This window comes from Bos indicus x Bos taurus, chromosome 9 (assembly GCF_003369695.1).
Source record: "Bos indicus x Bos taurus breed Angus x Brahman F1 hybrid chromosome 9, Bos_hybrid_MaternalHap_v2.0, whole genome shotgun sequence".
Taxonomy (NCBI): Eukaryota; Metazoa; Chordata; class Mammalia; order Artiodactyla; family Bovidae; genus Bos; species Bos indicus x Bos taurus.
The window spans coordinates 101,492,340-101,504,684 of NC_040084.1; the positions used below are offsets into that span (position 1 = coordinate 101,492,340).

Genomic DNA, 12,345 nt, shown 5'->3' on the forward strand with positions numbered 1-12,345 from the left:
CCCCAGCTACAGGGGTCCCAAAGGGACCTGGAAGCTACTGGAAAGCAACAGGGAGGAGAACTGGAAGCGTGCTTTTTATCTCCTCAGAGTATGACTGGAGAAGTTACAAAGCCTGATGCGCCAGAGGCATCTCCGGGCTGTATGTAAGAGAAACACAGCTTCTGGATGCTGGCCGGTCACTGTTACTGAGGGTCCTGGCGAGGGAGGCCCCCGCCTTGCTTCCACACCTGCAGCACAGAAAGGACCCAGGACGCATCGCCACCACGGAGGAGGAGCACAGCGCTGGCGGTGGGACCCCTGATACATAACAGAACATGAACCTTCTTCCTCTTTTCTTGGAAGGGCGGTTAGCAGGCCTGACCCCCTTCCCGCGCCCCACGAGACTGCCGCTCAAACACTGCAGTCCCGGCCTCCTTTCAGGCACAGGCTCCGGCTCACATGGACGGGGGCGACACGGCCGTCCACGAGGCCAGGAGGCGGGCCTGGGCCGAGGCGTCGTACTGGCTGTCGGCAACGTCTGTGGCCGTGGCGGCCCCCTCGTACAGTGGGGACCCCGACGAGGAGGATGCCGAGACCGGGTGGGCGAGGGGGGCAGAGTGGGCGGAGGAGCCTCGAAAGAACTGGGCTCCCAGCCCGCTGGGCACGCCCGCCGCCTGGGCGCCCGGGGCAACGGCGGCGCTGCTCACGGACCACAGGCTGGGGTACTGGCTGAAACGGAAAAGTGGGGAGACAGACGGGTCAGAGACCTGGGCAGGCGCTCCAGGAGGGGACAAGAGACCCCCGCCAACCCCACCCCAGACGGCCGGGGCATAAACGGCTCATTTCCTCTGTGTGATTAAATCACACTCGGACACGGATAGAGGTCACGTCTCATCTGCCCACAAGAAGCAAAATCATTAGGAGCCGCCTAAAAACGCCTCGACATGCACTGTTAGCTTCCGCTCCAAAGACCCCAGCTTTGTGCTCAAGCTGAGAACCCAAGTTCTCAGACGCACCGAGTCCGATGTTTCAGAGGATGTGCGTACGCATCCGTGTTGACTAGTAATTCCTGGGCCTCCCTGGTGGTCCTGGTTAAGAATCCACGTGCCAGGGCAGGGGACACGGGTTTAATCTCTGGTCTGGGAAGATCCCACATGCCCCAGAGCGATCAGCCCACGAGCCACAACTACTGAGCCTGTGCTCTGGAGAGCCCGTGAGCCGCAGCTCCTGAAGCCCACACACCCTGGAGTCCGTGCTCGGCCACAAAAGCAGGCATCACAACGAGAAGCCCCGACTCGCCACAACTAGACCACGTCCGCGTAGCGGTGAAGGCCTGCCACAGCCAAAGAGTTAGGAAATAAACAAATCTTTAAAAAAAAAAAAAAGGCTAGTCATTCCTAGGAGGGAGACACATGTGGATGGTGGAGGGCGTCCTCTGGTGACGCCCTGTGGGCACCACGTGTCAGCACATGTCAGCGTGGCCCCTGGAGAAGGAAGAGCCCCAGGACTCAGACCTGGAAGTAAACCCCCGTTAACCCACTTTGTCAGGTGAGCCTTGCTCCGAGCCCACCTTCAAGGCTCTGCTTCCCCGTCCCTGAAGGAAGGAACTGGAAACGGACATTAGCCCTCCCCTGTGTGAGAACACAGGCCCGACCAACACTACACCAGGCTGACGTTTTGCTTCTGAAAATGTCCCTCTCTTCTAGCAGAATCAATCCTTCCGTAAATGAACGAGGAGGGCTTAGGCTGTGGCGGGCTATGCAGCTGACCAGGCCACGTCCTACACTTGAGCTGCCCTTGGACTTGCAAGCAGGCGTGATGAAGGGAGGCAGGGGACTCTCCCCATTTTACAGATGAAAGGCAGCAAGGCTCCGAGATGCACTCGAGTCCTCAGGGGGACCCCGTTGTAACCTGCAGGTCATCCGACTCACCGCAGTCTTCTAGGTGACCTCGGAGCCCTGGAAAGGCTTCCTGGTTATGTATTGCTTGCTCTATTTTTAAGAGTAGACATTGGATTCCTACTTTAAAGGAACTGCTTCCTAAACATAAAGAGTTAAGATCTTAGGCAAATTCTGATATTCTGTACAGTCCATGGGGTTCCAAAGAGTCGGACGCAACTGAGCAACCGAGCTAGCATCCACACAGAAACTGCACTGCTTTTGAGGTCCAGGTGCCTTGTCCGTAGACTCACTCTGCTGTGAGCCAACCTGTTCAATCATTTAATACCGGTGACTCATTTCCTCCTTAGAAAACGTGGAAAGGGCTCTCACTTTTTCATTTTAGTTTTTATTATAAAAATCCTATGAAGAAATATAATACGTTGACCGACCAGCTTGATTTTTTGAAGCCAACCTCCCTCTATACAATTTTCAATTTAATAATAAAATAGTCATCATTCTTTTCAAGTTACCTGTATGTGAAGAAACACCCTGATTCTATATGCACAGAAATCCAACAAATGTATTTCCTTAATTTGATAGTGCCTGTCAAAAGAGATTCTGGAAACTTGTCTTCAAGATTCACCTACTGACCCCACAATCCTGTACACCTACAAGCCTGTGAAGATGGGCTGAGGCTGGGGTTGTTTGGTGCCCTTTTCCTGAAGAAGCGATGCTCAGGAGGCTTGTCCATCGCATGGACCAGTAAACAGCAGAGCCAGGAGAGGGTCCCTGCTCCCTACCATGAGATTCCAGCTCCATCCACCCTGAAAGCACCACTGAACTCCCAGAGGACAGGTGAAGCAGGAACTCACAGCAGTCATGTAACCCGGAGCCCCGGACATAGCTGGCTAGTAGTCAAGTTACCAATAACAACCTGTCACCCATAAGTGAAGAGCAGGATACAGGCTAATGGATGGGATGGGATGACATCACAGGCACTCACGTTCCCACACTCTGCCTCACTCCCCAGACATGCGTTACCTGGAGCCTGCAGGAGGACCAGCGTTCGGACCCATGGGCAGCATGCTGGTGTGGGCAGACATTCCAAGGCTGGACCAGTTGTCATGGGGCTGGAGCATGGACAGACACGCAGATGAACTGTCGGAATAGGCTACAGATGTAAGAAAGTGTCATTACTGATGGGGGCTTCCAAGAGGGAAAAAACACACTGAAACGCTACCAACAGCTGGAGCTACATCACCACCTGCTTAATCAGTCATCAGAGGCCAATACTCATTGTCAGTGTACATATTGGAATATATTCCAGCACCCAGGCTTTTTCTTTATCATTAGATCAATAGCTATCCTGTACAAAATGGACTCCTACAGTCACATGATTAAGAATTAATTATACTGAAAAATCAATGTAATTTTTACCTGTCTTTTCTGCAAAGGATTATTGCTTAAGAATTAAAAGGGCTTTGAAAACCATTTACTCAAGGCAAAATTTAAAATATGATCTAGGCTCTAGCTGGACTCCTATTTCCTTCCCAAATAAGCTTCTTCCATTTCAAATCAGCTTTAATTGCTTAATTGTTTTATGGCGTTCATTTGCTTTTTTCCTCCTTTCAGAGCCAGACAAAATGAAGTCTGGGGCATCCGTGGTATTAGAGGGAATTAGGTCCAGGGGTCTTCGTGGTCTGGCCCGGTGTTCATACCACTCAAGCCTGCACCTAGGGGCAGGGATAAGCCTGTATCCCCTAGGCGCATGTTAGACCACCAAGTGCTGGACCACCGGAGCTTCTGACTCTGTGGGTCGGGGGGGTTTTCAGATGATGCTGGAGCCACTGACCCTGGCCTCATACTTGGAGAAACACTCTTGCGTGTCGTCAAGCTAGTAATCCTCGTGCCTGGCTGGCCCGGCATCATCACCTTACAAGGTTCTCAAAATATGCAAGCCTGGGCCCAGGGTCCCAAAGAAAAGAGGCTCAAGCGGTAGCAGTCACATTCAGCCCCGAAGCCCCTGGCCTGGAGGTCTCTGTGGTCGAGCCAGCAGCGACATGGACACAAAAGGTCCCTCTCGAGCCAGTCAAGAGCCTGCTCCCTGGACGCTCACCGACTGCCTCTTCCTTCCCGGAAGTCTTCCCAGCATCCCAACCCCGGCCGCCTTCCGCTTCCGCTCGGGACTTACTTGGAGAACTGTTGCGATGCGCGTACGGGGTGGGGTAGGGGGCTGGCCGGTGGCTCCTCAGGGCCGGGTACCTTTCGCAGCCGTGTGTGGAGGGGAGCGAGAGGGGGCCTCCGAACTGGGGGTGGGGGGTGGCGGGTGGACACAGGGTGCTGGTTCCGGGGATCAGCCAGCCCCCTGCTGTGAGAGAAGCACGCTGCGGACCCCGCTCGGCCTCCCTTCCGTCATCTAGGACCCCGCTCGGCCTCCCTTCCGTCATCTAGGACCCCGCTCGGCCTCCCTTCCGTCATCGAACAGGCAAGACGGGGCTTCCCTGCGGTCCAGGGCTCAGGACTCCAAGCTCTCACTGCGGAGGGCCCCGGTTCAGGCCCCGGTCGGGAAACTAAAAATCCCACGAGCCACGTGGCCGGAAACGAAGCTAAAGGACAGCGGGGCAGAGGCCAGGGAGCGACGGGTCTCCTCCTCAGGGTCCGTGGACACCGAGGGCCTGACCAGGCTTCAGGGGTCGTGGGCATCACCCGTGCGGCCAGAGAAGGGCCAAGGTGTCCAGACGCGCAGGGCACCCAAGAACCTGAGAGACTGACCCCAACCTCTGCCAGCCCTGCGGCTTCCTCAAAAAATCCCCCCTGCCAGGATCCTCCCAGAATATCCCCCGCGACGTGCTGACCCTCCAGGCAGGTCAGTTTTCAAGGCCAAACTACTGAGCGTGAATAAATGTTAAAACAGACAAAATTCAGACTCAGGACGCACAGGGAGAGCCCTGCCCCCAGCTTCTCCCCGCTTCCCTCCCCGCTGCAGACCACACCGTCACGCGGAGGAGTCTCGTCCTGCCTGGACGGGCACCCGTGTTCTCGCTTTTCTTCTGCGTTCGGCTCACCCTTTCCCACCTTACAGGTCAATCAGAGAATCATTCCAACACTGCCCTGCCCTCCTTTACAGCTCCCGTTTCTTCTCCATTCCCTTTATTTTCCTCTTTTTTAAAAAAAATTTCAGAAAAGCAACCACGAGGAGGACAACTACTCGGGCTCCAAGTCCCAAACTCTAACTGCAGACAGCATTCCAACGAGAGGAGGGTCCAGACCTGTCCACAAAGCTCCGGCCCACGGCTGGCCAGAGCAGTTGTTCATATTCTGCTCTGTGAGGTGGCAGCCGTGAGCCACTTAGGAGAGCTGTTTGTTAAAGTAGTCCATGAAGGATAAAGAAGGAGGGAGGGAGGGAGAAAGACTGAGAAAGAAAGGGAAAACAGTTCTTTGAGGAAGCCGGCGCTCTGGTTCCTCCCGAACTTAGAAGTGAGCAGCCAGCAGTAACTTTTCTCTCCCAACAGTTGCCAGTTTCTCATCTCTGAGTCCTTACCCCGCCTGGATGGGTAGAGAAAGCCTTTTCCCCTGATAGACTCTGCTACAGACCTGCATCACTCCACTGATTACCTCACTAACTCCTGAAGGAGGCCAGACTGAAAGCAGACTTGCCCATCCTGCGAGCTGCTGTCTCCAGCATGACCCAGTGGGCCATTCCCAGCCCCGAAGCAAGCTGGAGGAGAGCTACACATGATCAGAAGCACCGTCCCAAAGACGGTCCTTCCGTTCTCAGCCATTAACAAAAAGACAGACCATCTCAGAGTGGATGAGAGCCAAGTTCTTCTCCTGCCCAACACAGCAGAGTCTGAACACCGATCAGGGTCTCAGCAGTCCATCCTAGCCGTGGCTGGAGCCGCCTCGTGTGTGCTCAGCCCTCGGTCATGTCCATGGACTCTGATTCCATGGACTTGTAGCCCTCCAGGCTTCTCTGTCCATGGGATTCCCCAAGCAAGAATACTGGAGTGGGTTGCCATTTCCTCCTCCAGGGGATCTTCCCGACCCAGGGATCGAAGCTGGGTCTCCTTTGTCTCCTGCACTGGCAGGCGGATTCTTTACCATCATGCCACCTAGGAAGCCTCTGGAGGGGCCTCAAAGCAAAAGAACCCAGGCTCCTCTGTCAGGAATCCCGTGAGCTGGTCGGGGGGCGCCCTCCAAAAGGCCCGATGGAGCAGAGGCTGACGACCAGCAGTTCGATGACCAGTAGGAACAGCATCAACACGCAGGGCCACTGCCTTGCACAGCCAAGAGCGGTGTGCTCCCAGGGGCACCCAGAAGCTCTGTCTTCTATATCCCCAGCCCCCTGCCCCAGACAGGCTCGTCCCTGAGACAAGGTGCCCCTGGGCAGAGCGCAACAAACCGTACATTGGTTGTACCCAGACTGCTGGCCGTCTCCTGCTTCTTCCAGCATATCTTTGTGATCGCTTCTGTCAAGAAAGTGTATTGAATGGTCAAGGAGAACATTCAGGAAACAGTATCTGCAGCAGTAGCGCATCATTCTGCACACTTCTTCCCCCAAGGGGTATCGTTAGCATTCTCTCACCTTTCCTTTGCATCGAGGAAAGCTTTTGCAAATGGGTTGTATTTAATTTTAAGAGCTGTGATCTGAAAAACAAGAAATTGCATCTACTAGTATCTGCTCGTTAGTCAGAGGATTTAATTAGGCACCAAGAAATCAGGCACCACCAGTACCCCCTTTAAATATTCAAATATATTCAGACTTCTTTCCAGGTATATTTTCCTATTTGAATCTGAAGTAGACAAGTAATTATAATATTTCATAAAGAACAGCACATTTATGTAAAGCTTTTAAATGCTGATTTCCTAAGTGGAATTCACAATAATAAATTTAACCTACTGCTGACAAGGGCTTCCCTTGTGGCTCAGCTAGTAAAGAATCTGCCCACTATGTGGGAGACCTGGGTTCAATCCCTGGGTTGGGAAGATCCCCTGGAGAAGGGAAAGGCCACCCCCTCCAGTATTCGGGCCTGGACTGTGTAGTCCATGGGTCCCAAAGAGTCGGACACGACTGAGTGACTTTCATTTCACTTCTTCACTGCTGACAATATTCCGTGTGCATGTCTAACAAAATATTCTGTGTGCATGTCTAACAAAGTATCTAAAAAAATATCCCGTCTAACAAACATGGCTCAAAACATAACCCAGGTCCGCTTAGGGAGAGTGACTTCTAGTCTGGCTGGCGGGCAACACTCTCAGCCTGACCAGCTAATCACCTACTGTCTGTCCTTTGTCTGTGTCAGGCGTAGACACAGATCCACAGGCTCTAAACTGCATGCTGTGTCTACTTGACTCTTCACACAGCACAGACTTGGAGGGGTGCCCCCTGACCCTTTCAGGAAGGTTTTCAGAGTAAGGAGACACCCCACCCCCCTCTCTCTCAAGTCTTGTTCTCAAGAAATCTTACAGTCCTGAACCTGAATGTTTGATTCATCTTTTCATTTTGAGCATTTAGTGGATGCTTCTAGATTTAGACCCTTCTAGGGAAAAGTAAAGGAGCAAGTGCCTGAATGAGTACTTATTTTAAAACTTTCCTCCTTCTGTCCCACTTGGTATTTACCGTTATGGGAAATTATTTGAAAAGGCATTAAATATCGGTCTAAACCTTAGACTCTAAAGGACACTAATCTCTCTCACACACACACACACACACACACACACACACGAGCCCCCTGACTGCCCGTGCCTCACCTCCTCGTTTTGGTAAGCGGTCACCGCGATGAACTGGGTCTCCGGGAAGCAATGGCTGGTGATCATACGCTGTGGACCCCCAACTCTCACGATGTGGATTCGAGGCTCATACTTATGTAAGGAGTTCAACATGATCTGAGAGAGACACAAACACAGGAACTGAGATCCTCAAAGTCCCACCGTTAAAGACAACAAAACTTCCATTTGTCCTGATGTAAACGCAGAAACTGCAGCTCACAGGAAAATGTCTTCACTGCTGACGCTGGGGGCCTCCCTGGTGATTCGGGGCATAAAGAATCGCCTGCAATGCAGGAGATGCAGGAGACACAGGAGACGAGGGATACCTGGATTGGGAAGACCCTCTGGAGGAGGAAATGGCAACCTGCTCCTGTATCCTTGCCTGGAAAATCCCATGGACAGAGGAGCCTGGCAGGCTACAGTCCCTGGGGTCACAAAGAGTCGGACAAGACGGAGCGACTGAGCAAGTTGAAGGTGGTAGGTGGCCCGTCAGGCGCTGCTCCCACGACTAGGTCGGAAAGGGGATGAGAGGCGCTGCACAGGATCAGAGGCAACGCCTGCCCTTCCGGACATGCTCGACCTGGTGGAGCAAAGTTCTACGGCTTCCAGGGCAGCTGTAGACAGCTTGGAACGCCTGAGCACCAGCGCCGCTTTCGGGAACACTCCCCAAGGAAAGACTATCTGTAGAAAAGGACAGCTTTGCAAGTCTGTTCAGACTCCCAGCAGTCAGTCCAGGCACATTCAGCTCTGAAGTGAGCACTTACCCTCGACATGCATATTTTCTCTACCCCAGGGAAGCTGAAGGCTAGGCCGCAGAAGTGCCCTCTTAGCTTGAGAACTGCCTGCCTGTTCAAAGGTGAGGCTTCGCGCCCTCTCCCCGAGCTCGCTCTCCAGGCCCGGGTGTTACTGTCGTCAGCTTACTATAAACAACACTGAGGGCTTAATTGAGGAAGGCAGACCTCACCTCCAGGCCAGAGCGCCCTTCCACTTTCTGCCACGAGAAGGTGCAGAGTCGCAGGCCCCTCCTAGAGTCGACCCCCGCCCCCCACCCCTCACACCTACCTGGCCCCTGCCCCCCACCCCTCACACCTACCTGGCCCCCTCCATTGAGCTTGTTGGTGAGCTTGACTTTGCTGAAGGAGACGGGGGCCTTCATCCAGTGCGCCCCGAAGTTGGGCGAGTCGGGGTGGATGTAGACGCAGCTGGGCGCCTGCGGCTCCGGCTTGCCCCCCGGCACCCACTCCCCATTCACGTACTTCCAGCGGTGGTTGTCAGCCGCCACGAAGTCCAGCAGGAAGGAGTACATGGCGTTGGGGTCTAGGCCAGACACGTTCACCTTCAGCACCGGGAACATCCTCCTGAAAAGGAAGGAGGACCCCGGATGGGATCGTGAGGCCGAAGGCAGGGGCGTCTGTCATTTGGGGCACAAAGCTCCCCCTGGGAACTTAAAAGGGGCCACGCACGGTGCTCCTTGCCAGGACTCACCTAGATCCGCATGCGCCCACCCCACCATCCCTCATCCCTCGGCCTCTGGAGGCAGGTGGGACAGGACCTGGTAGAGGCTGCAGCACACGGGTCAGTCCGGGGGCAAGAGTAGGCGAGGCATAGGTCCCCCGAGTTCCGGGGGAGTCCCTCTCCCTAGGGTTGTGTTGGTTTCTCAGTCCTGTCCGACTCTTTGCGATCGCATGGACTGTAGCCCACCAGGCTCCCGTGTCCACGGGATTCTCCAGGCAAGGATACTGGAGCCTGTTGCCATTTCCTTCTCCAGGGGGTCTTCCCGACTCAGAAACCAGAACTGGGGTCTCCCGCATAGCAGACAGCTTCTTTACTATCTGAGCCCGCAGGGACGCCACCCCGTCCTCCCCAGGAAAGTGACAATTCTGCGAAGAAGGCCTAGAGGCAGAGGGAGAGGCCACACGAGTCTATTCCCAGCCCAAGCGGAAATGAGCGGAAAGATTAGGCGAGGGTGTTGCCGGGCAGGGATCCGGCGCGCCCACCTGCCGTTCTTGGTGACGATCATCTCGTTGGTGAGCTCCTTGAAGCGCAGCCACAACTCGCTCTCCTCCAGGCCCACGCGCAGCTCGCGCTCCGTGGGGTCGCCCTTCTCGCTGCCCGCCTGCAGCTCGCTCTCCACGGCGCTCAGCAGATGGTCCACCCGGTACTGCAGGCTCTTCCCCGGGCTGTCGGTGCCCGGGGAGGTCATCCTCCTGCCGGCCCGCGCCCCGACGCCCCCCCAAATCCCGACTGGCTACGCAAGCGCCACCTTCGCCGCCGCAGACGGCCGCTCTTCCAAGAAGACCCAAGAAGTGCCCAGACCCGCGACGGCACAGACCCAGCGCCGACCTCCGTGGAAGGCGACGATCTGGAGAGGAGGGGGCGGGGGAGAGGGGTGGGGGGGAGGTTATTCCACTTGAACTCCCGCAAGGAGGGACGAGAGTAGGTCTCCTAGGAAGGAAAATCGCCCCTCGGCATAAATAGAGCCTGCAGCCTGGCGCAGGGGGGCGCGGCGGATTGGGCCGCGAGCCCTTTGAAGCGCCGGGGCCGCCGCCCATTGGCCGCGCGCGGCCATATCAGACCCCGCCGGGCGGGCCGCGGAGGCGGGGGGTCATCAATGGGCTCCCGCGCCAGCTTTTTGTAAATCCGGAGCCGGACCCTGCGAGCCCCGGCCCAGCCCCTACACCTCCGCCCTCCCCCAAATGTTTGCACCTCCATCAAAGCGTCTGGGCGGGCCCCGAAGGCCGGGAGGAGGTGGGGGACGGGGTGGGCGCGGACTGGCCGGCCCGCGAGCTCGCCCCGGCGCGCACCTTGCCCAGGGGCTGCTCGGCGGCCCGCGAGGCTCCCCCACTCTCTCTCGCGCGCGCGGTCCCCTCCTCTCTCTCCCAGGGCGTCCCGGACCCCACAGGTATGCCATTCCCACAGCGGCTCTCACGCGCGCCCGAGCCCGCGACCACCGCGCGCAGCCCGGCCTAAGTGCGTGCCCAGGGCCTGGCCCGAGTCGGGCTTTTCCGAAGGCTCAGCTGCCACCGAGCCCGGTCCCGGCCTGACACGTTCCTCGGCGCTTCAGGTGACCCTACCAACACCCTCGACCACGGACCAGCCCACCGGGCTCCCCCTGTTCTCCGCAGCCCTCACGGGTCTGGAAAGAGACATCGCACGCTCCGAGTCTCTGCCCACAGTCCACTTCGCGCCCGGAGAGGGAAATAGACTGAAATCAATAAAACGCACCTCCCCCGCCCTCCGCCTTCTGGATATTTTCTCGCTTCCCTGCATAAAAGCAGGACTTTGATGGCGAGGTCTGTGCGTGCACTGGGTGTAACCCAGGAGTCTGTTCGACTTCTATGGGTTTTGGTCTTTGCTTTCGCGGAAGGTGGGAGCAGAAGAGGACGGGCCACGGTTTCCCCGCGAGCGGGCTTCGGGAGCGTCTCCTCGCGCGGCCGCGACGGAGCGCCTGGCGGGGTGGCAGGGCCCGGGTGGTTTATTACCTTCCGCGAGGACCGGGAGGAGAGCGCAGGAAAGGTGACAATGGGCAGGAAATAGTTCAATGGGGCCTCTTCAGACAATAACATTCCTCCTAAAGCGGGAGCCCAGTAAAGAAGGAAGCAGGCGCTCCTCGTGGGGACGCGGACTGCGCGCCTCAGACTCGCTAGCCCGCGGCTCGAGAGAGCCCAGAGTGGCCGCAGCCTCGGTCCCCCGGGTCTGCTCCGCATGCACCCCACCTCCAGGCTTTCTGGAGGGAGCCTCGCGTCGGTGGGGCGCCCCATTCAGAACAACCCCACGCCTTATCAAGGGGGCTCGGCGCCCCGCGCTAACCCTTCCCCGCCCGGCGCGGGGCAGCCTCGTTCCGCCGTGGAGAACCGTGGGGGCCACCGCGGGAAGGACGGCGGCCGACCCTGCGCGCTCGCCGTCCCAGCCCTCTCCAACTCTGGCCGGGAGTCGGGCAGCCCCGCGCGCCTCGACTCCGTCGCGTTTCTCAGTTTCTTTGTTGTCTAGGAACAAGGAAATGCCCAGGGGCTGGCCTGAGGGGGACAGTTTCCTTCTGGAAGGAGACACTGAAAATGACCTCATGTGCTCGCGGCACCCGGACCCTGCTGAGTCACCTTCACCCTGCTTCCTGGGCCACGGGCTTTGGGGGGCTTTGCGTGTCTTTTTGGACAAATTAAGAAGGTGATCTCTGCTGCCTGGGACTGCTCAAGCCTGAGTACTTAGAATAAGGGGGTGGGTGTGAGGTGGTGGACGGAAGAAGCGTGAATATCAGGCAGTCGCGAGGGCGGGGTTTCTCCAAAACCTTGGCTCGAGAGCGAAGCTTAGGTCGCTCCCTGACCCCCAAGGCGGGGAGCTCTCGGCGCTGCCGCTTGGGGGATGATTTTTCCCCCAAAGTCTGGAAGCGCTGGTGAGGACCCCCGGGTTTCCCGGGTCCCTCCCGCCAACTGTAGTTCCGATTTCAGTTCAGCTCTACAAACGCGGCGTGGCACCGCCGAATAAGAGGGGGAAAACCCGGCAGAAGGGAATATTAGCTCTCCAACCTGCGCGGGGACATTTCTGCCCTCCAGCAGGCACGGCCGGTTTTCGGGATCCCCCGCCCCGAGGTTGGGGCGCAGGGCTGCGCCTAGCTGCGGAGGTCCCCCCGACGGTCAGCGCCTAGGTTTTTCCCTTTCGTTTCTGGGCGGGGGTTTCTGGATCTTCGTTCCTTGGTTCTCAGGACCAGCTTCTCCGCTCT

The 12,345-nt window shown here is 57.0% G+C and overlaps 1 protein-coding gene across 3 annotated transcripts; it reads right to left on the reverse strand.

The window, feature by feature from the left end:
- Nucleotides 1–434: 434 nt before the first annotated feature.
- On the reverse strand, nucleotides 435–9,831 carry TBXT (T-box transcription factor T). 3 transcript variants are annotated; one of them, XM_027552183.1, is made up of 8 exons: nucleotides 9,626–9,831; nucleotides 8,722–8,986; nucleotides 7,611–7,745; nucleotides 6,445–6,506; nucleotides 6,267–6,328; nucleotides 4,051–4,224; nucleotides 2,901–3,030; nucleotides 435–708 (listed from the first exon to the last, which is right to left on the reverse strand). In XM_027552183.1, exons 1-8 carry the CDS (start codon nucleotides 9,829–9,831, stop codon nucleotides 435–437), a joined length of 1,308 nt encoding a protein of 435 aa, XP_027407984.1. The 3 variants fall into 3 exon arrangements, with proteins under 3 accessions (XP_027407984.1, XP_027407983.1, XP_027407985.1); XM_027552182.1 differs by having other exon boundaries at nucleotides 4,051–4,227; XM_027552184.1 differs by lacking the exon at nucleotides 4,051–4,224.
- Nucleotides 9,832–12,345: the final 2,514 nt, after the last annotated feature.